At 69.8% G+C, this 26126-nt stretch overlaps 4 protein-coding genes across 5 annotated transcripts; all 4 read left to right on the plus strand.

The window, feature by feature from the left end:
- Positions 1 to 15: 15 nt before the first annotated feature.
- Positions 16 to 8217, plus strand: MRPL4 (mitochondrial ribosomal protein L4). Of its 2 annotated transcripts, none has more exons than XM_082334115.1 (9): positions 16 to 39; positions 2563 to 2611; positions 4861 to 5032; positions 5156 to 5207; positions 6252 to 6369; positions 6462 to 6568; positions 6665 to 6774; positions 6891 to 6961; positions 7076 to 8215. In XM_082334115.1, exons 1-9 carry the CDS (start codon positions 31 to 33, stop codon positions 7219 to 7221), a joined length of 834 nt encoding a protein of 277 aa, XP_082190241.1. In that variant the 5' UTR covers positions 16 to 30; the 3' UTR covers positions 7222 to 8215. The 2 variants fall into 2 exon arrangements, with proteins under 2 accessions (XP_082190241.1, XP_082190240.1); XM_082334114.1 differs by lacking the exon at positions 16 to 39 and adding an exon at positions 2353 to 2469 and having other exon boundaries at positions 7076 to 8217.
- Positions 8218 to 9015: 798 nt separating this feature from the next.
- LOC309601196 (intercellular adhesion molecule 4-like) lies at positions 9016 to 11272 on the plus strand (the record flags this gene model as incomplete). The annotated part of the gene is made up of 5 exons (XM_082334110.1): positions 9016 to 9497; positions 9887 to 10150; positions 10236 to 10520; positions 10708 to 10968; positions 11136 to 11272. Exons 1-5 carry the CDS (start codon positions 9440 to 9442, stop codon positions 11270 to 11272), a joined length of 1005 nt encoding a protein of 334 aa, XP_082190236.1. The 5' UTR covers positions 9016 to 9439.
- Positions 11273 to 15793: 4521 nt separating this feature from the next.
- On the plus strand, positions 15794 to 21174 carry LOC309601214 (intercellular adhesion molecule 1-like). The gene is made up of 7 exons (XM_082334146.1): positions 15794 to 17095; positions 18331 to 18603; positions 18685 to 19002; positions 19090 to 19356; positions 19491 to 19766; positions 19863 to 20105; positions 20381 to 21174. The coding sequence occupies exons 1-7, from the start codon at positions 17044 to 17046 to the stop codon at positions 20620 to 20622; spliced, it is 1671 nt and encodes a 556-aa protein (XP_082190272.1). The 5' UTR covers positions 15794 to 17043; the 3' UTR covers positions 20623 to 21174.
- Positions 21175 to 21329: 155 nt separating this feature from the next.
- LOC309601151 (intercellular adhesion molecule 1-like) lies at positions 21330 to 25683 on the plus strand. Its single transcript, XM_082334046.1, has 5 exons — positions 21330 to 21587; positions 22651 to 22923; positions 23667 to 23945; positions 24589 to 24831; positions 25458 to 25683. The coding sequence occupies exons 1-5, from the start codon at positions 21425 to 21427 to the stop codon at positions 25664 to 25666; spliced, it is 1167 nt and encodes a 388-aa protein (XP_082190172.1). The 5' UTR covers positions 21330 to 21424; the 3' UTR covers positions 25667 to 25683.
- The last annotated feature ends 443 nt before the right edge of the window (positions 25684 to 26126 follow it).

Below are 26126 nucleotides of genomic sequence, written 5' to 3' on the forward strand. Positions count from 1 at the left end.
TGGTGCCACATGGCCCTGGGGAATGCCGCGATGCAACCGGTGCGTGCCGGGGAGGGGCACTGGGAAGGGGCACCGGGAAGGGGCAGCAGGGCCAGGAAGGGGCACCGGGAAGTGGCGCCGGGAAGTGGCAGTGATGCCGGGAAACGGCACTGGGAAGGGGCAGCAGTGCCAAGAAGGGGGACTGGGAAGGGGCACTGGGAGGGGGCACCGGCAAGCAGCACCGGTGCCAGTAAGTGGCACTGGGAATCAGCACCGGGAAGGGACACCAGGAAGCGGCACTGGGAAGCGGCACTAGGAAGGGGCAGCGGTGCCGGGAAGTGGCACTGGGAAAGGACACCGGTGTCAGGAAGGGGCACTGGGAAGCAGCACCGGGAAGGGGCAGTGGTGCCAGGAAGCGGCACTGGGAAAGGACACCGGTGCCAGGAAGGGGCACTGGGAAGCAGCACCGGGAAGGGGCAGTGGTGCCGGGAAGTGGCACTGGGAAAGGACACTGGTGCCAGGAAGGGGCACTGGGAAGTGGCACTGGGAAGGGGCAGCGGTGCCAGGAAGGGGCACTGGGAAGCAGCACCGGGAAGGGGCACTGGGAAAGGACACCGGTGCCAGGAAGGGGCACTGGGAAGTGGCACTGGGAAAGGACACCGGTGCCAGGAAGGGGCACTGGGAAGTGGCACTGGGAAAGGACACCGGTGCCAGGAAGGGGCACTGGGAAGCGGCACTGGAAAAGGACACCGGTGCCAGGAAGGGGCACTGGGAAGCGGCACTGGGAAAGGACACCGGTGTCAAGAAGGGGCACTGGGAAGCAGCACCGGGAAGGGGCAGTGGTGCCAGGAAGCGGCACTGGGAAAGGACACCAGTGCCAGGAAGGGGCACTGGGAAGTGGCACTGGGAAAGGACACCGGTGCCAGGAAGGGGCACTGGGAAGCGGCACTGGGAAAGGACACCAGTGCCAGGAAGGGGCACTGGGAAGCGGCACTGGGAAAGGACACCGGTGCCAGGAAGGGACACTGGGAAGCAGCACCGGGAAGGGGCACTGGGAAAGGACACTGGTGCCAGGAAGGGGCACTGGGAAGTGGCACTGGGAAAGGACACCGGTGCCAGGAAGGGGCACTGGGAAGCGGCACTGGAAAAGGACACCGGTGCCAGGAAGGGGCACTGGGAAGCGGCACTGGGAAAGGACACCGGTGTCAAGAAGGGGCACTGGGAAGCAGCACCGGGAAGGGGCAGTGGTGCCAGGAAGCGGCACTGGGAAAGGACACCAGTGCCAGGAAGGGGCACTGGGAAGTGGCACTGGGAAAGGACACCGGTGCCAGGAAGGGGCACTGGGAAGCGGCACTGGGAAAGGACACCAGTGCCAGGAAGGGGCACTGGGAAGCGGCACTGGGAAAGGACACCGGTGCCAGGAAGGGACACTGGGAAGCAGCACCGGGAAGGGGCAGCGATGCTGGGAAGCGGCACCGGTACCAGCACTCACCGCCGCTCTCTGGGGAGGGGTCGGTGGGTGCTGCCGGCCCCAGCCTGGCCACGTCCCCAGAGAACACCGCGGTGAGCGCGGCGGCACCGGCACGGCTCCGGCACGAGGCCCTGCCCGGGGACAGAGAGGGTTTGGGGCTGGAGGCCAACGCCGGCCCCGGCGAGGGGGTCCCAACACCGGCTCAGCCGCGGCCCAGCCCCGAGCCCCCCTCTGCCGCAGCCAGGTGCCCCACGGGGGCTTGGAGGGGGCGTCCCCGCCATGGCGGGGCCACGCGCTGTGAGAGGTGCTGGGGTGGGGGGGCTGGGGGGGGGGAATAAAGGGGTGGGGGTGATGGGGTGAGGGGTACGGGGTAGTGGGTGGGGGGCACTGGGGTGGGGAGTGATGGGGTGGGGGATTTGGGGGGTGTAACTGGGGTGTAACTGGGTGGGGTAATGGGGTGGGGGGGTTGGGGTGGGGATTTGATGGGGTGATGGGGTAATGGGGTGGGGGGGTTGGGGGGGATTCGGGGGGGAGGATGGGGCGGGGGGGAACGGGGTGGGGATAATGGGGTGGGGGATTTGGGGGGAAAAGATGGGGTGGGGAGTAACTGGGTGGGGATATTGGGGGGGAGAAAATGGCGGGGGGCAATGGGGCGGGGGGTGACGGGGCGGGGGGTGACGGGGCGGGGGGCACTGGGTGGGCGGTACCGGGGGGGTAACGGACTGGGAAGCGCCGGGGGAGGCCCCGGCCCCGGCCCCGCTCCCTCTCCTCCCCCCTCTCCTCCCCGTCCTCCCGCTCCCTTTCCCGCTCTCCTCTTCCTCCTCCCCTTCCCCGTCTCCTCCTCTTCCTCCCCCCACTTCCGCTTCCGCCGGAAGTGGCGCCGCGCTCCCCTAAAGACGTCATCGCGGCGCGCCGCCCGGCCGCGCGCTCCCGCCATGATCCGTGCGGGGGGGCCCCGCGTTGCCGCCGCCGCCGCCAGGGCCTGGGCCTGGGCCTGGGGCCGGGCCGGGGCCGCGGGGGTGAGGACCGGCACCGGGGGGGCCGGGGCCGCGTAGGGGGCGGGCGGAGGGCGGAGGCCGCCGCTCCTCCCGCTCACGGTTGCCCTCCCGCAGGTCTCGTCCGACCCCGCCGGGCCCCCCGCGGCCCCCGAGCCCCGCAGGGGTGAGTCCGGGGGGGTATCGGGGGGTCGGGGGGGGGCAGCGGGGACGGGGTGTCCGTGGGGCTGGGGACAGCGTGGGGACAGCAGGGCTGGGGTGTCCGTGGGGCTGGGGACAGCGTGGGGACAGCAGGGTTGGGGTGTCCGTGGGGCTGGGGACAGCAGGGCTGGGGTGTCCGTGGGGCTGGGGACAGCGTGGGGACAGCAGGGCTGGGGTGTCCGTGGGGCTGGGGACAGCGTGGGGACAGCAGGGCTGGGGTGTCCGTGGGGCTGGGGACAGCGTGGGGACAGCAGGGCTGGGGTGTCCGTGGGGCTGGGGACAGCGTGGGGACAGCAGGGCTGGGGTGTCCGTGGGGCTGGGGACAGCGTGGGGACAGCAGGGCTGGGGTGTCCGTGGGGCTGGGGACAGCGTGGGGACAGCAGGGCTGGGGTGTCCGTGGGGCTGGGGACAGCAGGGCTGGGGTGTCCGTGGGGCTGGGGACAGCGTGGGGACAGCAGGGCTGGGGTGTTTGTGGGGCTGGGGACATCAGGGCTGGGGTGTCCGTGGGGCTGGGGACAGCGTGGGGACATCAGGGTTGGGGTGTCCATGGGGCTGGGGACAGCAGGGTTGGGGTGTCCGTGGGGCTGGGGACAGCGTGGGGACAGCAGGGCTGGGGTGTCCGTGGGGCTGGGGACAGCGTGGGGACAGCAGGGTTGGGGTGTCCGTGGGGCTGGGGACAGCGTGGGGACAGCAGGGCTGGGGTGTCCGTGGGGCTGGGGACAGCAGGGCTGGGGTGTCCGTGGGGCTGGGGACAGCGTGGGGACAGCAGGGCTGGGGTGTTTGTGGGGCTGGGGACATCAGGGCTGGGGTGTCCGTGGGGCTGGGGACAGCGTGGGGACATCAGGGTTGGGGTGTCCATGGGGCTGGGGACAGCAGGGTTGGGGTGTCCGTGGGGCTGGGGACAGCGTGGGGACAGCAGGGCTGGGGTGTCCGTGGGGCTGGGGACAGCGTGGGGACAGCAGGGTTGGGGTGTTTGTGGGGCTGGGGACAGCGTGGGGACAGCAGGGTTGGGGTGTTTGTGGGGCTGGGGACAGCGTGGGCACAGCAGGGTTGGGGTGTCCCTGGGGCTGGGGACATCAGGGTTGGGGTGTCCGTGGGGCTGGGGACAGCGTGGGGACAGCAGGGTTGGGGTGTCTGTGGGGCTGGGGACAGCGTGGGGACAGCAGGGTTGGGGTGTCCCTGGGGCTGGGGACAGCAGGGCTGGGGTGTCCGTGGGGCTGGGGACAGCGTGGGGACAGCAGGGTTGGGGTGTCCGTGGGGCTGGGGACAGCGTGGGGACAGCAGGGCTGGGGTGTTTGTGGGGCTGGGGACATCAGGGCTGGGGTGTCCGTGGGGCTGGGGACAGCGTGGGGACATCAGGGCTGGGGTGTCCGTGGGGCTGGGGACATCAGGGCTGGGGTGTCTGTGGGGCTGGGGACAGCAGGGCTGGGGTGTTTGTGGGGCTGGGGACAGCGTGGGGACAGCAGGGTTGGGGTGTCCGTGGGGCTGGGGACAGCAGGGTTGGGGTGTCCCTGGGGCTGGGGACAGCGTGGGGACAGCAGGGCTGGGGTGTCCGTGGGGCTGGGGACAGCAGGGTTGGGGTGTCCCTGGGGCTGGGGACAGCGTGGGGACAGCAGGGTTGGGGTGTCTGTGGGGCTGGGGACAGCGTGGGGACAGCAGGGCTGGGGTGTCCCTGGGGCTGGGGACAGCAGGGCTGGGGTGTCTGTGGGGCTGGGGACAGCGTGGGGACAGCAGGGCTGGAATTTCTTTGGGGCTGGGGACATCAGGGTTGGGGTGTCCGTGGCGTCGGGGACAGCGTGGGGACACCAGGGTTGGGGATGACAAGGGTTAGGGCAGCGGGGACAGGTTTCTGTGGGGTCAGGGCAGTGGGGCCACCCTGGGGACAACGGGGACAGGGTGTCCGTGGGGCTGGGGCCACCGCGGGTGGAGATGAGTGAGGTCAGGCCTATGGGGACAGATTTCTGTGAGGTCAGAGCTGCGGGGACATCAGGGGCGGGTGGCCGTGGGGCTGGGACCACCCCGGGGACATCGGGGACTGGGTGGCCGCGGGCTTGGGGCTGCGGGGCCACCCTGGGGGCGCGGGGACAACCTGGGGACAGATGTCCCTGGGCTTGGGGTGTCTGACCCCCCCCCTTAGTCCCCGGCTGGAGGTTCCTGGTGGCTCGGTGGAGCCACCACTGTCCCCGCTGCTCTCATGTGTGTCCCCCCCCCCAGAGAAGCTGCTGCTGTCACCGCCGCCGCGCTCCCCCGTCCTGCGGGCCTGCGGCGTCCCCGTCCCCTCGCACCGCTCCCCCGTGCAGGCCTGGGTGGAGTCGCTGCGGCACCACGATGACGAACGGCGGGGCCTGACCGACCTCCACCCCGATGTCTTCGCCGTCAGGCCCAGGTGGGGTTTGGGGGGGGGGGGGCTGCCGGGGAGCGGGGGGAGCCCTCGGGGACGCGCCGGGGGGGTGGGTGGGGGGTCCCGGGGTGGGGGTCCCCTCGCTGAGCGCCCCCCCGTCTCCCGCAGGCTCGACATCCTGCACACGGTGGCGATGTGGCAGAAGAATTTCAAGAGGATCGTGAGTATGGGGAGGGGGGTTTGGGGGGGCTTTGGGGGGCAGAGGGAGGTTTGGGGGGGGCAGCAGGAGGGCTGGGGGGAGGAGAGGGAGGTTTGGGGGGGGAGAGGGGACTTGGGGAGGGGAAGGGGAGGCCTGGAGCGGGGTCTGGAGATGGAGAGGGAGGGGAAGGGGAGGTTTGGGGGGGGTGTGAGGAGGTTTTGGGGGGGTTAGGAAGGGCCTGGGGAGGGGAAAGGGGAGGTTTGGGGGGGTGTGAGGAGGTTTTGGGGGGGTTAGGAAGGGCCTGGGGAAGGGAAGGGGAGGTTTGGGGGGGTGTGAGGAGGTTTTGGGGGGTTAGGAAGGGCCTGGGGAGGGGAAAGGGGAGGTTTGGGGGGGGGTGAGGAGGTTTTGGGGGGGTTAGGAAGGGCCTGGGGAGGGGAAAGGGGAGGTTTGGGGGGGTGTGAGGAGGTTTTTGGGGGGTGAGGAAGGGCCTGGGGAGGGGAAGGGGAGGTTTGGGGGGGTGTGAGGAGGTTTTGGGGGGGTTAGGAGGGGCCTGGGGAGGGGAAAGGGGAGGTTTGGGGGGTGTGAGGAGGTTTTGGGGGGGTGAGGAAGGGCCTGGGGAGGGGAAGGGGAGGTTTGGGGGGGGGGTGAGGAGGTTTTGGGGGGGTTAGGAGGGGCCTGGGGAGGGGAAGGGGAGGTTTGGGGGGGGGGGGTTGAGGAGGTTTTGGGGGGGTGAGGAAGGGCCTGGGGAGGGGAAGGGGAGGTTTTGGGGGGGTTAGGAAAGGCCTGGGGAGGGGAAGGGGAGGTTTTGGGGGGGTGTGAGGAGGTTTTGGGGGGGTTAGGAAGGGCCTGGGGAGGGGAAAGGGGGTCTGGGGAGGGGCAGGGGGTCTGGGGGGGGCGAAGGGGGCCTGGGGGGGCAGAGGAGGGTCTCGGGGGTCAGGGGGGTCCCAGGGCAGCAGCCTTTCCGCAGAGGAGGCGGCTGGGACCAGGGCTCCTGCGTGGGGAGGGGGACGGGGGGGCCACGAGGGGCCGGTCCCCAAGCGCCCCCGCCTGCGTCCCCCCCGGCAGAGCTACGCCAAGGTGAAGACGCGGGCGGAGGTGCGGGGAGGCGGCAGGAAGCCGTGGCGGCAGAAAGGCTCGGGCCGGGCCCGGCACGGCAGCATCCGCTCGCCGCTGTGGCGCGGGGGTGAGTGGCTGCGGGTCGAGGGGGGACCCTCAGACGGGGTGGGGGGGCTGCGGCCAGGCTCGGGGGGGTCACTGAGCCGGGACCCCTCGCAGGGGGCATCGCCCACGGGCCGCGGGGTCCCACCAGCTACTACTACATGCTGCCCATGAAGGTGCGGGTGCTGGGGCTGAAGGTGGCGCTGACGGTGAAGCTGATGCAGGTACGAGGTCCTTGGCGTTTCGGGGGGGCTCCTGGGGGTGCTGGGGACGCGGTGACACCCCCATTCATTGGCGATGTCCCCCCAACCTTCTCGCAGGATGACCTCCACATCGTCGACAGCCTGGAGATGCCCACTGCCGACCCCCAGTACCTGCTGGACCTGGCGCGGTACCGGCGCTGGGGCCGCTCCGTCCTCATCGTCGATGTGTGAGTGCGGGCAGCGCAGGCGCGCGGGGAGCCCCAGGGACGGGCAGCGCTGCCTGCACGCCGCCGGGGGCGCCGGGGGGTGTCCCCCCACCCCGATTTCACCCGTTTCTCTCCAGCAACGAGATGCCGGAGAACATCGGAACCGCGGCAGCCGGCTTGAAAACCATCAACCTGATCCCGGCGTTAGGTGAGAGCTCCGCGGTGACCGTGGTTGCTGTCCCCAGGGACCCCCCCAGATGTGGCAGGGACCCCCCCAAACCTGGTGGGGACCCCCCCAAGCCCCCCCGTCGTGCCTCCGCAGGTCTCAACGTGTACAGCATGCTGAAGCACGAGACGCTGGTGCTGACGCTGGACACCGTCACCTTCCTGGAGAAGAAGCTGCTGTGGCACGACACCCGTTACTCGGCGCTCTACCCCTTCTCCATGCCCTACAGCGACTTCCCCTAGCCCCCCCCCGGGCAGGGTGAGCCCCCCCGGGCAGGATCTGGCCCCCCCAGGCGTGATCCAGCCCCTCCTGGGCAGGATCTGGCCCCTCCTGGGCAGGGTGAGCCCCCCCCCAGGCAGGATCTGGCCCCCCCTGGGCAGGGTGAGCCCCCCCCCGGGCAGGATCTGGCCCCCCCCTGGGCAGGGTGAGCCCCCCCCGGGCAGGATCTGGCCCCTCCTGGGCAGGGTGAGCCCCCCCCCCGGGCAGGATCTGGCCCCTCCTGGGCAGGGTGAGCCCCCCCCCGGGCAGGATCCAGCCCCCCCAGGCACGATCCAGCCCCCCCGGGCGGGATCTGGCCCCCCCTGGGCAGGGTGAGCCCCCCCCCGGGCGGGATCTGGCCCCCCCTGGGCAGGGTGAGCCCCCCCCCCGGGCAGGATCTGGCCCCCCCTGGGCAGGGTGAGCCCCCCCCGGGCGGGATCTGGCCCCCCCTGGGCAGGGTGAGCCCCCCCCGGGCGGGATCTGGCCCCCCCTGGGCAGGGTGAGCCCCCCCTGGGCAGGATCCAGCCCCCCCAGGCACGATCCAGCCCCCCCGGGCAGGATCTGGCCCCCCCTGGGCAGGGTGAGCCCCCCCCCGGGCAGGATCTGGCCCCCCCAGGCACGATCCAGCCCCCCCGGGCAGGATCTGGCCCCCCCTGGGCAGGGTGAGCCCCCCCCGGGCAGGATCTGGCCCCCATCCCTTTGGACGGGGGTTTTGGGGGAGTGCTGCGCGCCCCATTAAAGCGAGGTTTCTCCCAGCTGGTGCTTTGCTTTGTGCTGGGGGGGGGGGTTGCGCCCACCTCCCTTTGCGGCCCCCCCATATTTGCGTCCTTTTGTGGCCCCCCCCATATTTGCAGCCCCCCCCACATTTGCAGTCCCTTTGCAGCCCCCCATATTTGCGTCTCCCATGTATTTTCAGTCCCTTTGTGACCCCCCCATATTTGCAGTCCCTTTGTGGCCCCCCATATTTGCAGCCCCCCCATCTTTGCAGCCCCTTTGTGACCCCCCATCTTTGCAGCCCCTTTGTGACCCCCCCATATTTGCAGCCCCCCCGTATTTGCGTCCTTTTGCAGCCCCCCGTATTTGCAGCCCCCCTGTATTCACAACCCCTTTGCGCCCCCCCCATATTCACAACCCCTTTGCAGCCCCCCCATATTTGCTGCCCCTTTGCAGCTCCCCCGTATTTGCAGCCCCCCCATATTTGCGTCCCTTTGCGGCCCCCCTGTATTTGCAGTCCTTTTGCAGCCCCCCCATATTCACAACCCCTTTGCAGCCCCCCCTGTATTTGCGTCCCTTTGCGGCCCCCCTGTATTTGCAGCCCCCCCCATCCTTGCAGCCCCTTTGTGGCCCCCCCATACTCACAGCCCCTTTGCGGCCCCCCCCGTATTTGCAGCCCCCCCATCCTTGCAGCCCCCCGTATTTGCAGCCCCTTTGCGGCCCCCCCCATATTTGCAGCCCCCCGTATTTGCAGCCCCTTTGCGGCCCCCCCCATATTTGCAGCCCCCCCCATATTTGCATCCTTTTGCAGCCCCCCCGTATTTTCAGTCCCTTTGCAGCCCCCCATTTTTGCAGTCCCTTTGTGACCCTCCATATTTGCAGCCCCTCCATATTTGCACCCCCCCCATATTTGCAGTCCCTTTGCAGCCCCCCATATTTGCAGCCCCCCTGTATTTGCAGCCCTTTTGCAGCCCCCCCGTATTCACAACCCCTTTGCAGCCCCCCCATATTTGCAGCCCCCCGTATTTGCAGCCCCTTTGCAGCCCCCCTGTATTTGCAACCCCCCCATATTCGCAGCCCCTTTGTGGCCCCCCCCGTATTGGCAGCACCGCGGGGTGCCGCCTGGGTTCGGTGTCTGCGGGTGGCCGGGATTTTGGGGGCCACCGCGGCAGAGGGGTTCGTGTCCCCCCCCCCTCCTGCAGTTGTCCCCCCCACCACCACGACGTGCCGGGGTTCAACCACCCTTGCCGGAGCCGGCGAGCGTTTCGGCGGGAGCTGTTCTCACCGGGCCTTGGCCGGGGCCGGCGGTTGGGGTGTCGGGGTGTCACGGGCGAGGCAGGCGCGGGCTGGGCCTGGCTGCTTCCCCCCCCCGGGCCCCCCCCCGGCATCCAGGGCTCCGGCACGGGAAGGCCGATTACAGAGGAAAGGGAGGAAATGTGGTAAGAGCTGGCACTTCCCAGGCGGCGCCGCGCTCGCCGGTGTCGGACGATGGATCCTTGCCGGAGCTGGGGGGCGATGGCCTTGCTCTGCCTCCTCGTGCCGGGGGGTGAGTCGGGGTCTGGGGGGGACGCGTCCCCCCACCCTTCCCAGGCTCGGCCGGGACGCTGGCACCCCGCCGGCGTTGCCGTTGGGTCCCGGCGTGCGGGCGTCCCTGCCGGTGAGGCGGTGGAAGAGGCTGAGGGTGCTTTAGGGGATCCCAAGGGGGGGTCCCAGTGCTGCCCCCCCCCTCCCCGGTGCCGGTTTGGGGGTCCGGTGGGGCCGGGTGGGGCCGCCGGCGGGAGGGTGCCGCTGTGGAAGCGGTTGGTTTTGTTAGCCACATCCTGGGCAGGACTTGGCTAACGGGCACCGGATCTCCTGCCCGCGCCTCGCGGCGGGGGTCACCCCCGGTGCCGGGACCCCAACCGGGTCCTGCCGTAACTGGGTGCCCTCCCCCAGGGCACCCCGTTCCCTGCCGGGTGTCCATCTCCCCCGAGGAACCGACGGTGGAGTTCGGCACCTCCCTCCTCCTCAATTGCACCAGCTCTTGCCGTAACTACAGCCGGTTGAACTGGGAGGTCTCCATCACCAAGATGGGGACGCGGGGACCCGGCTGGGTGTCCCTCGACATCCCCAACGTCACCGAGTGGAGCTTGGAGCTCCAGTGCTTCGGCGTTTTCGGGGAGCAGCGGGATATCGCCACCACCACCCTCCGTGCTTACCGTAAGGACCGCGGCACGGGGGGGCGGCCCGGGGGGTCCCGGCACCCTCCCAGCCACCTCCGTCCCCGCCTTGTCCTTCCCCGCAGGGTTCTCGCCCCCCCAAATTTACCTGGAGGGCGACGCGGTGGCCGGCAAAGAGGCGCGTCTCACCTGCGCCGCGGCCGCCCAAGTCTCCCCCCCCGACCCCCCGAATCTCCGCCTGACGCTGCGGGGCGGGGGGCTCCCCACCAGCACCCGCCGAGGTCCCTCCGTGGGGCTGCGGTTCACGGCACAGCCGGAGCAGCACGGCCGGGAGGTGACGTGTGAGGCCGTGTTACAGCTCGGGCGCCGTACGGTCAACGCCAGCGCCACGACCGTGCTGCGGGTTTGGGGTGAGTTTGGGGATGGGGACGCGGGGGGCGAGCTGGGGGGGCCGGGCGGGAACGGCGGTGCCGCCGGCGGCACGGTGCGAGCCCCGGGTGCCACGCGGTCGGGGGGGTCTCTGGCATCGGGGTGGGGAGGAGAGGGGGCACCCAGCCGGGCTTTGGGTGCCACTTCCCTGCCACCCCCCATCTCCAGCCGCCCCCCGCGATGTCCGGGTGTGGGCACCGCGCACCGTCTTCACCACGGGTGACAACCTCACGGTGACGTGCCGGGCAGAGGGGAACCCCTCGCCGCGGTTCCGTTGGGAGCTGCCCACCAACGCCAGCTGGGAGCTGTGGGACGGCGGCACCACCGTCACCATCCCGGCTGCCCGACGGGCGCACGGCGGCACCTACCGCTGCCTGGCCGAGAACCGCTACGGTGCCAGCGCTGCCAGCATCGACATCCTCTTCCAAGGTGAGGGGCGCCCGCGGTGCCCGGCGGCACCCAGTCCCGCGCCAGGGCTGGGTGCCACGGCAAAGGGTCGGCACAGAGCGGTGCAAGCGACGGAGAAGGGGACGGAGCCGGCGTCTCCCGGCGATGCCCATCCCGGCGCCGAGCTCAACCCTGTCCTCTCCCCGCAGGATCCTCCCGCAGCCCCCTGATCCCCGTCGTCGTCACCTTGGCCGTGGTCACCGTCCTGGCCGTTCTTGCCATCTCCTGGTGGCTTTACCGCGCCCAAGGCTGGAAGCCGATGCCAGATGGATCCCAGCCCAGCTGATCCTGCCTCCGGGCTGTACGTGGGAGCAAAGAGCCGTTTTCCTCCATCTCTCTGTGTATTTTTCCCACCTTTTCCCGGTTTGCCGGTACGGCGCAGGCGCGCGAGCGGTGCGTGGGAAGGGAGGGCGAGGCACCGGCTCCGGGCATTGATCCCGGTGCCGCGTTGCCTCCGGAGGAGGGGATCCTGGGGCACGGCGGGGCACGGTGGTTTCCTGGCACTCACGTGGCTGAGCGTTACTCAGCCGCCCTCGGCGGCGGGAGGGCAGAGGGACGCGTGGGGCGCGAGGCCGCGCCGGCTGCCGCTGGGACCCTGCCAGCCCCTGCCTTCGCTTCGGCGCCAAGTCCCAGGGGCAGGGGGCCCCGCAGCAAGCGTGCGATGGGGCAGGGGGCCCCGCAGCAAGTGTGCAAAGGGGCAGGGGGCCCCGCAGCAAGCGTGCGATGGGGCAGGGGCCCCGCAGCAAGCGTGCAATGGGGCAGGGGCCCCGCAGCAAGCGTGCAATGGGGCACGGGGCCCCGCAGCAAGCGTGCAAAGGGGCAGGGGGCCCCGCAGCAAGCGTGCGATGGGGCACGGGGCCCGCAGCAAGCGTGCGATGGGGCACGGGGCCCGCAGCAAGCGTGCAAAGGGGCACAGGGCCCCACAGCAAGCGTGCAATGGGGCTTGGGGCCTGCAGCAAGCGTGCAATGGGGCAGGGGGCCCCGCAGCAAGCGTGCGATGGGGCTTGGGGCCTGCAGCAAGCGTGCGATGGAACCTAGAGACTGCAGCAAGCGTGCAATGGGGCTTGGGGCCTGCAGCAAGTGTGCAATGGAACCTAGAGACTGCAGCAAGCGTGCAATGGGGCTTGGGGCCTGCAGCAAGCGTGCAATGGAACCTAGAGACTGCAGCAAGCGTGCGATGGGGCACGGGGTCTCGCAGCAAGCGTGCGATGGGGCACAGGGCCCCGCAGCAAGCGTGCAATGGGGCAGGGGCCCCGCAGCAAGCGTGCAAAGGGGCACGGGGCCCGCAGCAAGCGTGCGATGGGGCACGGGGCCCGCAGCAAGCGTGCAAAGGGGCACAGGGCCCCACAGCAAGCGTGCAATGGGGCTTGGGGTCTGCAGCAAGCGTGCGATGGGGCTTGGGGCCTGCAGCAAGCGTGCAATGGGGCAGGGGGCCCCGCAGCAAGCGTGCGATGGGGCTTGGGGCCTGCAGCAAGCGTGCGATGGAACCTAGAGACTGCAGCAAGTGTGCAATGGGGCTTGGGGCCTGCAGCAAGTGTGCAATGGAACCTAGAGACTGCAGTGAGTGTGCAAGAGGCTTGGAGGCTATGGTGAGCGTGCGATGGGGCTTGGGGCCTGCAGCAAGCGTGCAAAGGGGCATGGGGCCCGCAGCAAGCGTGCAATGGGGCCTGCAGCGAGTGTGCAATGGGGCTGAGGGCTCACAGCAAGCGTGCGATGCAGCCTGGAGCCTGCCATGAGCGTGCAATGGGGCTTGGAGCCAGTAGCAAGCGTGCAATGGCGCCTAGAGCGTGCAATGGGGCTTGGAGCTCACAGCAAGCGTGCAAGAGGGCGCAGAGCCCACAGCGAGCGTGCCAGGGGCCAGGCTGCTGGGCACCGGCGCAGGGACAGGGCAGGATCGGTCCCCCGGCGGGGGGAACGGGGCGGCCGGAGCCGCAGGGAGAGCGGAAGGAAAGGCCGGTGCTTGGTGCGCGGCGTGGCCAAGGGCACGCGTGACCCCGCCACGTGCCAGCGGGGTGGGGGGACGCCGGGGCAGCCCCCAGCCGGGCCCCGCGGCCGCAGGAAAAGGCGGCTCAAGCGCTTGTTCCTGCCGGGAGCTGCCTCGGTGGCGCGTGGCCGCGTCCTGCGCCGGGGGCCGCGTCCTGCGCCGGGGGCCGCGTCCTGCCGCAGGGCTGCGGCCCGCTGGCTCAGCACTGGTGGCTGGAGCAGGACTGTGGCCGTGACGCCACCACCACCGGTGGCATCAGCACCGCGGCCATCGTCCCTGCCAATCTGTTGCCCTGTCCCCTCTGTCCCTCCCTGTCCACCTCCTGTCCCTCCCGTCCCTGCCAATCCACCCCCGTGGCCCCTCTGTCCCTCCCCATCCACCCGTGTCCCTGTCCCCCATGTCTCTGCTGACCCGTCCCCATGTCCCCTGCGTCCCCTGTGTCCCCCATGTCCCTACCAATTCACCTCCATGTCCCCTGTGTCCCTGTCCCCCAGGTCCCTGCCCATCCATCCCTGTGTCCCTGTCCCCCATGCCCCTGTCCCCCAGGTCCCTGCCCATCCATCCCTGTGTCCCTGTCCCCCAGGTCCCTGCCCATCCATCCCTGTGTCCCTGTCCCCCATGCCCCTGTCCCCCAGGTCCCTGCCCATCCATCCCTGTGTCCCTGTCCCCCATGTCCCTGTCCCCCAGGTCCCTGCCCATCCATCCCTGTGTCCCTGTCCCCCAGGTCCCTGCCCATCCATCCCTGTGTCCCTGTCCCCCGTGTCCCTGTCCCCCAGGTCCCTGCCCATCCATCCCTGTGTCCCTGTCCCCCGTGTCCCTGTCCCCCAGGTCCCTGCCCATCCATCCCTGTGTCCCTGTCCCCCATGCCCCTGTCCCCCAGGTCCCTGCCCATCCATCCCTGTGTCCCTGTCCCCCATGCCCCTGTCCCCCAGGTCCCTGCCCATCCATCCCTGTGTCCCTGTCCCCCGTGTCCCTGTCCCCCAGGTCCCTGCCAATCCACCCCCCTGTCCCCCCGTGTCCCTGTCCCCCCCATCCCTGCCCATCCGCCCCCGTGTCCCCGTTTCCCCCATCCCTGCCAATTCACCCCCACGTCCCTGTCCCCCCATCTCTGCCAATCGCCCCCCAGGTCCGTCCCCCCCTCTGTCCCCAGGTCCCCCACGTCCCCGTCCCCCCCTTTCCCGTCCCCCAGCCCCTTTCCACCCGCCGCTGAGCCAGCGCGGGGGCAGGAACCGCCCTTTGCCCACCCTGCTGAGCGCCGCGGCCTCCAACCCCCCGGCGAGCGCTGGGGCTGGGGACGGTTGCCGGCGAGATAAGCAGTTCCCGCCGGGAGCTGGGCCAAGGCCAAGGGCGGCGGGGCTGCCTGGCGTTCGCGGCACTGTCGGCACAGCAGCTCCTAAACCAGCCCAGGGATGGGGACAAACCATCCGGCGCTGGTGGCGGCACGGCCGTTGGGATGGGGACGAGGCTGAAGGACGTCACGGGAGCCGTCAGCGGCCGCAGTGGGGCCGCGGACGTTGGGTCGCGATGTTTCGGCGACGGCTTTCGGGGAGGAACCTCGCCGCCCCGGCACGGTTCCCATTGAGGTGCGTGGGTTTGCTGCCGGGTGCAGAAGTGAAACCCCGCGGCCATGAGAAGCTGCGCCGGACTTTCCTCCCCCCCCCAGCAGCGCTGGAGCCGGGGTGGCGGCAGCACGCCAGCCGTGGGAGGGAGGGAAACCAGCACCCTCTGGACCCTTTGTCCCGGTTGTGTCAGGAAAAGAAAACACTGGGATGGGGGTGGCGGGTGGCCAAGCCAAACTGCCGGCGCCCCGCGTCTGCCGGGTTGGCAGAAACCGAGGGGCCGCGCTGGCGTCCCCGGGGTCCCTCCGCTGCCCGGCCCCGCGGTTCCCATCGGCCGAAAAAAATTCCCTAGCGTCAAAAAACCTGACTAGAAAAGAGGAAGCTGGGTGTTCCGGCGCGCTCAGCTCGCCCTTCCCGTGTGCTGGGGATGAGGTCACCGCGCCGACGCCCCCGTACCCCACGGTGCCTTAACCCACCCGCGGCCGGGTGACAGCCGGATCATGTGCTGGGCGGTGGGAAATCGGGGTTGGGGTGCGTAATGCTGAGCCCCCCCGCCCAGTTTGGGGGCGCAGGATGGGACCCCCTGCTCGCCGCCTCTCTCGGGCGGTGGCACCCGGCCCCGATCCTGCGGCAGCCGGCGTGGGACCGGGGCTGGGCCGTGGGCACCCTTGTGGCACCATGGGCTGGAGCGAGCACCGTGGGCTGGAGCGAGCACCATGGGGCCAAGCGGCTGCGGCATCTGCGGCAGGAGGGCAATGGGGCAGGAGAACGGCCCTGTCCCAGGGCAGGAGGGCAATGGGGCAGGAGAACGGCCCCGTCCCGGGGCAGGAGGGCAATGGGGCAGGAGAACTGCCCCGTCCCGGGGCAGGGAGGCAATGGGGCAGGAGAACTGCCCCGTCCCAGGGCAGGGAGGCAATGGGGCAGGAGAACTGCCCCGTCCCGGGGCAGGAGGGCAATGGGGCAGGAGAACTGCCCCGTCCCAGGGCAGGGAGGCAATGGGGCAGGAGAACTGCCCCGTCCCGGGGCAGGGGGGCAATGGGGCAGGAGAACTGCCCCGTCCCGGGGCAGGGGGGCAATGGGGCAGGAGAACTGCCCCGTCCCGGGGCAGGGGGGCAGGAGAACTGCCCCATCCCGGGGCAGGGAGGCAATGGGGCAGGAGAACTGCCCCGTCCCGGGGCAGGGGGGCAGGAGAACTGCCCCATCCCGGGGCAGGGAGGCAATGGGGCAGGAGAACTGCCCCATCCCGGGGCAGGGGGGCAGGAGAACTGCCCCATCCCGGGGCAGGGAGGCAATGGGGCAGGAGAACTGCCCCGTCCCGGGGCAGGGGGGCAGGAGAACTGCCCCATCCCGGGGCAGGGAGGCAATGGGGCAGGAGAACTGCCCCGTCCCGGGGCAGGGGGGCAGGAGAACTGCCCCATCCCGGGGCAGGGAGGCAATGGGGCAGGAGAACTGCCCCGTCCCGGGGCAGGGGGGCAGGAGAACTGCCCCATCCCGGGGCAGGGAGGCAATGGGGCAGGAGAACTGCCCCGTCCCAGGGCAGGGGGGCAGGAGAACGGCCCCATCCCGGGGCAGGGAGGCAATGGGGCAGGAGAACTGCCCCATCCCGGGGCAGGGGGGCAATGGGGCAGGAGGGCAGGGGGCAGGACCCCCCCTCCAGCCCCTCCAGCCCCCGGGATCGCCGCTGCCCTGGGGAAAACCCGCAGCCGAAGTCCCCGTTGCACCGGAATTCCCCGGGGGCCCGGGAGGGGCCGGGCTGGCGCCGAGCTCATAAAGCACCGCCCCGGGCGGGACGACCGACAGACCGAGCGACCGACAGACGGACAGACCGACCGACAGACCGACCGACCGACGGAGGGTGCGGTGCACACCCAGATCCCGACCCGGCGTGGTGCTCCCGGAGAGCCTGAACTGATTCATCCCGGAGAGCCCGACCGGAGCCTTCCCGGTGCTCCCGGAGAGCCTGAACTGACCGATCCCGGAGAGCCCGACCGGAGCCTTCCCGGTGCTCCCGGAGAGCCTGAACTGACCGATCCCAGAGAGCCTGACCAGAGCCTTCCCAGTGCTCCCAGAGAGCCTGAACTGACCGATCCCAGAGAGCCCGACCGGAGCCTTCCCAGTGCTCCCAGAGAGCCCGACACAACCGATCCCAGAGAGCCCGACTGGATCTGCCTGGAGAGCCCAACCGAACCCTTCCCGGTGCTCCCGGAGAGCCTGAACTGATCCATCCCGGAGAACCCAGCCGGACCCTTCCCAGTGCTCCCAGAGACCCTGAAGCGACCGATCCCGGTGCACACCGAGAGCCCGACCGGATCCATCCCAGGGACCCCGAACCGACTGGTCCCAGAGAGCCCGACCGGACCCATCCCGGTGTTCCCGACTCCTCGCAGTGTTCCTGGAGAGCCCGACCGGATCCGCCCCAGCGTTCCCAAAGAGCCCGATCCATCCCGGTGCTCCCAGAGGACTGAGCCCACCGGGTGCCGGTGCCGGTGCCCACCCCGACAACCCCACGGCACCATGCGCCCCGCGGTGCTGCCGCTGGCCCTGTGCGCGCTGGCTGTCATCGCAGGTGAGGGGACACCGGGGGACACCGGGCTGGGGGTGGCATGGAGCGAGGGTGGCGGGAACCCGGGGACCCCCCCGCGGGTGTTCCCGGCACAGCAGGGCGAGGCCGGCGCGAGCGTGTTGGCACAAGCGCGCGGGCGCGAGCGCCTCATCGCAAGCGTGTCGGTGGCGTCGCGGCTGGCGTGAACGCTTGTGTCGACACGACCTTGTCACCGTCAGCCTGTCACAGCGGATCCCGGGGTCCCCATCGCGCCGGGGGAAGCGCAAACGTGCCGCCGCGGTGTTGGCGTCGGGCCGCACCCGGCACTGGGGGCTCGGTGGGGCGGCTGGGACGGGGGTCCCGGATCCATCCCGGCCCCCGCTTCCCGCAGCCGTCGCCTCGCCAGCGGAAGGCGCAGCTATCCGGCTCCCTTTCTTGCGAAATCTCTGGATTACAGTGGGAATTTTTTTTTTTTTTCTTTGTTGTTGTCTTCCTGCCGAGGGTTATTCCGGGAAAGGGCAGGACTTTTCCCCTCACCAGAGGCAGGGAGACCTCACAGCTTCTCCCAGGGAATCCCCCACCGAAGGGCGCCGGTGCTGACTCACCCGGGGGGGCTTCCTCCGCAGCCCGGTGGGGTTCGGCGACGGATGCTTTGCTCGGGAAAACACCGGCACGTGGGGCCGGAGGAGACCGTGGGGCTGCACCGGGCAGCAGCTGGGGACAGCTGCTGTTGTCCCCAAGGGCCGGACGTGGGGCCCCGGCGTCCCTCCCCCGGCCCCGTCACCGGGTTTTTGGCTGAAGGCTCCCAGCTGGATGGGGAGGACGGACCCTGCCCGCCGGCAGAGCCAGCCACTTCCCGCGGCCGAAGGAGAAGCTCGGCGGCTCTGCGGCTTCTCCCTGCCCGCAGCGGCTGGCCGGCTTCCTCGCCACCGTGCCGGGGATGGGGACCAGCCTGGGGGTCCCCTTCACCATTCCCCCTGTCGTACTGGGAATGGGGACCAGCCTGGGGGTCCCCTTGACCATTCCCCTGCTGTACTGGGAATGGGGACCAGCCCGGGGGTCCCCTTGACCATTCCCCCTGCCGTACTGGGAATGGGGACCAGCCTGGGGGTCCCCTTGACCATTCCCCCTGCCGTACTGGGAATGGGGACCAGCCTGGGGGTCCCCTCGACCGTCCTCCGCTGTGCTGGGGATGGGGATGCGCCCGGGGGTCCCCTCGACCACCGAACCCCCGCCAAACCCCTGGGTTTTCCTGGCAGGGCGGTTGGGAGCCTCCTTCGAGCTGTCGGTCGAGCCGGCGGTGCTGGTGGTGGAACACGGCGGATCGATCCAGTTGAAGTTGAAGACGACGTGCCAGGATCCCAAAGCATCCGGTAACGTGGAGACATCGATTCTGAAGCAGTTGGTGCAGGCAGAGCCGAGAGAGACGGTGGTGAAGCTGCTCAACGTCACCACGTGGCACTCCAACATCCTCTGCTACTACACCTGCAACCAGGAGAGGAAGGTGGTCACCACCCAACTCATCAGCTACCGTAAGGCACCGCGCGGAGAGGGGGGCCCTGCCCGTCCCGGCAAACTGGGATCGTCCCCGTCACTCTGCGTCTCTGCCCTAGGTACGCTGGGTCCGGCGGTGCTGGATCCGGTCCCGCAGCTGGAGGTAGGCGAGGACCACGAGCTGGTGTGCCGCGTGGCCGATGTCGCGCCGATCCGGAACCTGACGTTGATCCTGCGGCGGGGCGATGAGATACTGAGCACCGAAACCTTTGAGCAGCGTGGCGAGGACGAGCCGACGGTGGCACGGGTGACCTACCGGCTGATGGCACAGCACCGGCACAACGGGCAGAACGTCACCTGCCAGGCGCTGCTTGACCTGGGGCCCTACGGCCCACAGCTGAACACCACCTCTGACCCGCAGATGTTGACCGTCTACGGTAAGCCGGCACCGGCATCTTACCCGCGTTCGCTCTGCTGCGGTTGCAGCAACCGGCTCATCCCGGGGTCTTTCTCTCCGGTGGCAGAATTCCCAGAGGATCCCAAGCTGGAGCCTCAGATCTACCTGGAGACCGGTGAGATGGTGAACGTCAGCTGCACCGTCGATCGTGTCTTCCCGGTGGCGCGGTTCGAGCTGGCGTTTGCCAACCGCACCCTGCAGCAATTCCTTAGCGAGGACAAGCAGCAGGCCACCGCCGAGGTGTCCTCCAGCCAGCCCGGGGACTTCGGGCTGGTTTGCACCGTGAGGGTGGGACCCAAGGAGCGGCGGAAGGAGGCGACCGTCCACATCTACAGTGAGTAACCGCGGCGGTGGGGCCGGCAAAGACCCGCCGGTGGCACGGCCCTGGCGAGCTGCACCGGGAAGGAGGGAGCGGTTTCATGCCGTGGCATCACCGGATCACCCCGGTGTCGTCTCCATCGCTCGCAGGGTTTCCCTCGCCGCAGCTGAACATCAGCACCACCAGCCCAGCAGCCGGCACGGCGGTGGCAGGGCACTGCACTTTGCCGCACGGCCACGCCGCTGAGCTCCGGCTGCAGATCCGCGCCGGCCACCGCGTCCTGGTGGGGTGGGGACCGTCCCCGCTGCGCTTCAACCTGACGACGCGCAAGGAAGACGATGGGATGGAGCTGAGCTGTGATGCCAAGCTACCCGTCGGCGGCAAAGCCCCAAAGAGGAGCGTGCCCATCCGGCTCACCGTCACCGGTGAGAGCACCGCGGCCGGGCTCCGTCCCGGGATGCTGAAGGGGAAATTTCTGGATGGGAATTAATTTGTTGTCCCTGTCCCGGCTCTTCCCACAGCCAGACCCTGGATGGACGACGGGAGCTGCCCCCCCAGCCAGAACTGGACGGAGGGGCAGGATGAGACCCTGCGCTGCTCGGCACGGGGCAACCCCCCACCCCGCCTGGAGTGCACCAAGGACGGCGAGCCCTTCCCCGCCGGGGTGCCGCGCCCCGTCACCCGCGCCCACGCCGGCACCTACCGCTGCCAGGCCACCAACCAGCTGGGTACAGCCGTCCAGAGCGTCACCGTGCGGGTGCACTGTGAGTGGGGACGGGGGTCCTGGGGGTCCTGGGGGTCTCGGGGGGCCCTGGGGGTCTTGGGGGGCCTGGGGGTTTCAGGGGCCCTGGGGGTTTCAGGGGTCCTGGGGGTTTCAGGGGCCCTGGGGGTCTCGGGGGCCCTGGGGGTCTCAGAGGGTCCCAGGGGTTTTGGGTTTCCTGGGGGTCTCAGAGGGTCCCAGGGGTTTTGGGTTTCCTGGGGATCTTGGGGGGTCCCGGGGGCTTGGTGCCACTGACCACCCATCCCCGCTCTCCGGCAGACCACGACCCCGACATGGTGCTCCTGGCACTGGTGCCGGCACTGGTGGTGGCCGTCCTGCTCGCCAGCGGCGTGGGCTATGGTATTTACTACCGCACGAAGAAAATCCGGGAGTACCGGCTGCAGGAGCGGCAGAAGCAGCTGCAGATGGAGCCGATGGAGCCGCTGAAGCCGCCGAAGCCGCCGGTGTGCTCGGAGGAGACGGCCGCTCTCAACGGTTCGGCACGGGAGGCTCAGCCGTAGGCGGGCAGAGGCGGTGGAGGGGCCGGCAGCCCCCTGCCCATCCCGCTCCCCTGCCCATGGGCAAGTGTCCCGGCGAGGGCTGAGCGCTGTGGCCGCCGGCTCCCTCCGACTGATGTGACAGTGACATTGAGGACTGGGGGGGAGCCGCGGCGGGGTGGTGGACGCTATGGTGAGACAGCGCTGGTGGCTGCTGTTGCCACGGGGAGGTGACAGCTCCGAGACGAGGACGTGCTGCGGTTGGGATGCTGGGGGGGCGCGGCGCCGGCGTCCCCCCCCGTGGCGGAGACGCTCCTTTTCTCTCCGAACTTTATCCCTTGGGAGACCCGAAGCCAGTTTTGGGGTGGCCGCAGTCTCCTCCTGCTCCCCGTGGTGACGCCGAGGCCGGGGGTCTTGGTGCCGCAGGGGGAGCGTCCAGGCTGAATCCCGGGATTTCGGTGCTGAGGTGGTGTTGGCACTGATGCCGGCGGGAGGGTGAGGAGCTGGAGCGGAGGGAGATGCAGCCGCCGGCGAGGCTGGAAGATGCTGTCGCGACGTGTTGCTCCAATAAAGGCTGTCGGCAGCAGTGCCGTAACCCACTGGGGTTCTGGTTGGGAATGGGGATAACCGAAGCCCAGGGGGTTTCCGATACCCCGAGTCCTCGGTGGCTATGGTTGCGCCGAGCATGCGCCGCAGTACCCAAACCCCACTTCCTTCCTCGTTGCCGCCATTTGCCCACTGGCACCAGCGGTGTAGCCGGGGCCGGTGGGGCCGGGACGGAGCCGGGGCGGACGGGAAGGATGGAGAGCGGCCGTCGCAGCAAGGGATGGGGGACGCTGCGCCTCTGAGCCGGGTGCCCCCGCCCAGCGCCCTGTGCCGGGGGGACAGGCTCTGGCTTCTGCTCCCAGCCTTGCGGCTCCCCGGCGTGGCAATGCCCCGGCGCGGCTTCCCAGCCTGGTCCCTCGCCGGGCTGCTCCTGGCTCTGTGCGGTGAGTGCCGTCCCTGCGTCCCGGCTCGTCCCGGCTCGTCCCCCTGCACCCCAACCCGGCTGGGGATGTCCCGCGGGTCCCAGCTCATCCCACCTCCACTCCAGCCCACCTCCCCGGGACACCCCCTGTGTCCCAGCTCATCCCATCCGTCCCAGCACGTCCCACCTGCATCCCGACCCACCTCCCCTGGGACATCCCAGCTGGTCCCCCTGCACCCCAAACCAGCTGGGGACACCCCATGTGTCCCAGCTCATCCCACCTCCACCCCAACCCAACTGGGGACATCCCCTGCATCCCAGCTCATCCCACCTCCACCCCAACCCAACTGGGGACATCCTCTGTGTCCCAGCTCATCCCACCTCCACCCCAACCCAACTGGGGACATCCTCTGTGTCCCAGCTCATCCCACCTCCACCCCAACCCAACTGGGGACATCCCCTGTGTCCCAGCTCATCCCACCTCCTCCCCAACCCAACTGGGGACATCCCCTGCGTCCCAGCTCATCCCACCTCCACCCCAACCCAACTGGGGACATCCCCTGCGTCCCAGCTCATCCCATCTCCACCCCAACCCAACTGGGGACATCCCCTGTGTCCCCAGCTCATCCCACCTCCTCCCCAACCCAACTGGGGACATCCTCTGTGTCCCAGCTCATCCCACCTCCTCCCCAACCCAACTGGGGACATCCTCTGTGTCCCAGCTCATCCCACCTCCTCCCCAACCCAACTGGGGACATCCTCTGTGTCCCAGCTCATCCCACCTCCTCCCCAACCCAACTGGGGACATCCCCTGTGTCCCCAGCTCATCCCTCTGCATCCCAACCCACCTCCCCAGCTCATCCCCTGCGTCCCAGCTCCTCCCACCTCCACCCCAACCCAACTGGGGACACCCCATGTGTCCCAGCTCATCCCACCTCCACCCCAACCCAACTGGGGACACCCCATGTGTCCCAGCTCATCCCACCTCCACCCCAACCCAACTGGGGACATCCCCTGCGTCCCAGCTCATCCCACCTCCTCCCCAGCTCACCCCCTGCCTCCCAGCTCATCCCAGCCCATTCCAGGACCACCCACCAACCCCTTCGAGGTGGCGCTGGAAGGGACCTCCTCGGAGGTGGGCTACGGTGGGACGGTGCTGCTGAACTGCTCCACCAGCTGCCGCGACACCGGGGCGCCCGGGGGGCTGGAGACCTCCCTCAGCAAGGAGTGGGTGGGCCGGGGGCCGGGCTGGCTGAGCATCCGGCTCCGCAACATCACCGAGCCCCTCTCCGACATCTTCTGCTACTTCTCCTGCTTCGGGAAAAGGAAGGTGGTGACCTTTAGGGTGCTGGCTTACGGTAAGAGGCTGCTCGGGTCCTTCCCGGGGGGCTTTCCCGGTGGATGGGGACCGGGGATGCGGGAAGGGGGTAGGGATGCGCCGGATCTGGGGAGCCCCCACCCCTCGGGGGGGCAGCGGGATGGGGCAAACTGGGACGGAGGCTGCAACTGGTCCTGGGGGAGAGAGGAGCTGGGGGCTGGATCCGGCAGCGCTCGGGTGGGAGAGCTGGGGATGAGCCGGGTGCCGGCTCCGGCCACGCTCGGGCAGGATCCCCTTTGGGGCGAGCCGGGTGCCGGCTCCGGCCGCGCTCGGGCAGGATCCCCTTTGGGGCGAGCCGGGTGCCGGCTCCGGCCGCGCTCAGGCAGGATCCCCTTTGGGGCGAGCCGGGTGCCGGCTCCGGCCGCGCTCGGGCAGGATCCCCTTTGGGGCGAGCCGGGTGCCGGCTCCGGCAGCGTTCGGGCAGGATCCCCTTTGGGGCGAGCCGGGGGCCGGCTCCGGCCGCGCTCGGGCAGGATCCCCTTTGGGGCGAGCCGGGTGCCGGCTCCGGCCGCGTTCGGGCAGGATCCCCTTTGGGGCGAGCCGGGGGCCGGCTCCGGCCGTGCTCGGGCAGGATCCCCTTTGGGGCGAGCCGGGTGCCGGCTCCGGCAGCGTTCGGGCAGGATCCCCTTTGGGGCGAGCCGGGTGCCGGCTCCGGCCACGCTCGGGCAGGATCCCCTTTGGGGTGACCTGCGATGTTGGGTGCCATCTCCCTCCCTGCCACAGAGCTCCCCCAGCCTCACCTGGCCATCAGCAACCCCAACGCCTCCTGCAACGAGACGGTGGCCATCGCGTGCTCCTCGGCGCCCAGCTGGCCCCCGGGGCTGAAGCTGCGGCTCCGCAGCAGCCGCCGGCCCCCGCAGCCCTGGGCAGAGGGGCCCGTGCACCTGGAGCTGACGGCCGGGGAGGATGACGATGGGACCGAGTTCTCCTGCGAAGCGCAGCTCAGCGTGGGCAACCGGACGCTGCAGAAGAGCTCGGCCACGGACATGCTGCGAGTCATGTGTGAGTGGGGCGGCGGGCGCCGGCGAAAAACCCATCTGGGCCTTTGCAAAACTCCTCGGCCCTGGTGCAAAATCCCTGGTGCAAAACCCTTCTGGCCCCGTGCAAAGCTCTTCAGCCCTGTGCAAAACCCTTCTGCTGTGGTACAAAGGCCCTCGGTCCCCGTGCAAAACCCTTCCACCGCGTGCAAAACCCTTCCACCGCGTGCAAAACCCTTCCACCACGTGCAAAACCCTTCGGCCCTGTGCAAAGCCCCTCGGCCCTGTGCAAAACCCTTCCGCTGCATGCAAAACCCTTCGGCGCTGTGCAAAACCCTTCGGCCCTGTGCAAAACCCTTCGGCCCTGTGCAAAACCCTTCTGCCTCGTGCAATGCTCTTTGTCCCTGGCGCAAAACCTCTCGCCCCTGTGCAAAGCCCCCTTGGCTCCGTGCAAAGCCCCCTTGGCTCTGTGCAAAGCCCCCTTGGCTCCGTGCAAAGCCCCCTTGGCTCCGTGCAAAACCCCTCAGCCCTGGTGCAAGACTTGGGGCCCTGGCTCGTGCTGCAGGACCCCGGGCTGCAGCGGGGACCCCGCTGGCCCCAGCCTGGGGTGGCGGCGATGCCGGGGCTCGTGATGGGGAGAAATGGGGTTCCTCCGCTCTCACCTGCAGACCAGCCCCAGATGGACGACGGGAGCTGCCCCCCCAGCCAGAACTGGACGGAGGGGCAGGATGAGACCCTGCGCTGCTCGGTACGGGGCAACCCCCCGCCCCGCCTGGAGTGCACCAAGGACGGCGAGCCCTTCCCCGCCGGGGTGCCGCGCCCCGTCACCCGCGCCCACGCCGGCACCTACCGCTGCCAGGCCACCAACCAGCTGGGTACAGCCGTCCAGAGCATCACCGTGCGGGTGCACTGTGAGTGGGGACGGGGGTCCTGGGGGTCTTGGGGGGTCCTGGGGGTCCCAGGGGTCCTGGGGGCCTTAGGGGTCCTGGGGGGGTCCTGGGGGTCTCAGAGTTATTGGGGGTCCTGGGGGTCCCAGGTGTCCTGGTGGTCTCAGGGGTCCTGGGGATCTCAGAGCTCCTTGGGGTCCTGGGGGTCCCAGGGGTTCTGGGGATCTCAGGGGTCCTGGCGTCTTGGTGGTCTTGGGGGTCCCAGTGGTTTTGGGGGTCCTGGTGGTCTCAGGGGTCTTGGTGGTCTCAGAGTTATTGGGGGTCCTGGGGGCCTTAGGGGTCCTGGGGGTCCTGGGGGGTCTCAGAGGTATTGGGGGTCCTGGAGGTCCTGGGGGCCTTAGGGGTCCTGGGGGTCCTGGGGGGTCTCAGAGGTATTGGGGGTCCTTGGGGTCCTGGGAGTTTCAGGGGTCCTGGGGGTCCTTGGGATCTCAGAGCTCCTGGGGGTCCTGGGGTCCTGGGGGTCCCCAGGGTTCTGGGGGCCTTAGGGGTCCTGGGGTCTTGGTGGTCTCGGGGCTCCCAGGGGTTCTGGGGGTCCCGGGGGGATGGTGGGGGCGTGGTACCACTGACCACCCATCCCCGCTCTCCGGCAGACCACGACCCCGACGTGGTGGTCCCGGTGCTGGTGGTGGTGCTGGCGGTGGCCGCCCTGCTTGCCGCCCTGACGGGCTACAGGATCTACTACCGCAAGAAGAAAATCCGGCAGTACCTGCTGCAGGAGCGGCACAGGCGGCTGGCGCTGGAGCCGCCACGCTCAGGGCAGGAGGGTGCCCCCCGCAGTCATGGGGGGGCTCCACCGTAGCCCCCCAAAAGCCGCATCCCCCCCCCCCCCCCGCAGGGAGCCAAACCCCCTCCCTGGGGCTGAGGGCCGTATCCAGCCGCCAAGGGCAGCGGTGCTGGGGGGTCGCAGCCCCCCCACTGCTGGGTTTGGGGGTGCTGGGGGGGGCTCGGTGGCCCCAGGGATGGAGGACACCCCCCCCACCACCCCCCGTGCCCATCACCCTGGCCTCGGGCTCCCCTCTGGGGGCCCCAAAATGGCTCTTAATGGTTGAAGGGTCCTTGTGGGATCGTCCCAGCTCCTCCACGAGCATCTTGTGACGGGAGGGGAGGGGGTTGCACTGGGCTGTGTTGGGCTGCACTGGTCTTTACTGGTCTATACTAGGCTGTACTGGGCTGCACTGGTCTATACTAGGCTGTACTGGGCTATATTGGGCTGCACTGGTCTTTACTGGTCTATACTAGGCTGTACTGCTCTGTACTGC

Source organism: Platalea leucorodia (assembly GCF_965183815.1).
Source record: "Platalea leucorodia genome assembly, chromosome: 29".
NCBI lineage: Eukaryota > Metazoa > Chordata > Aves > Pelecaniformes > Threskiornithidae > Platalea > Platalea leucorodia.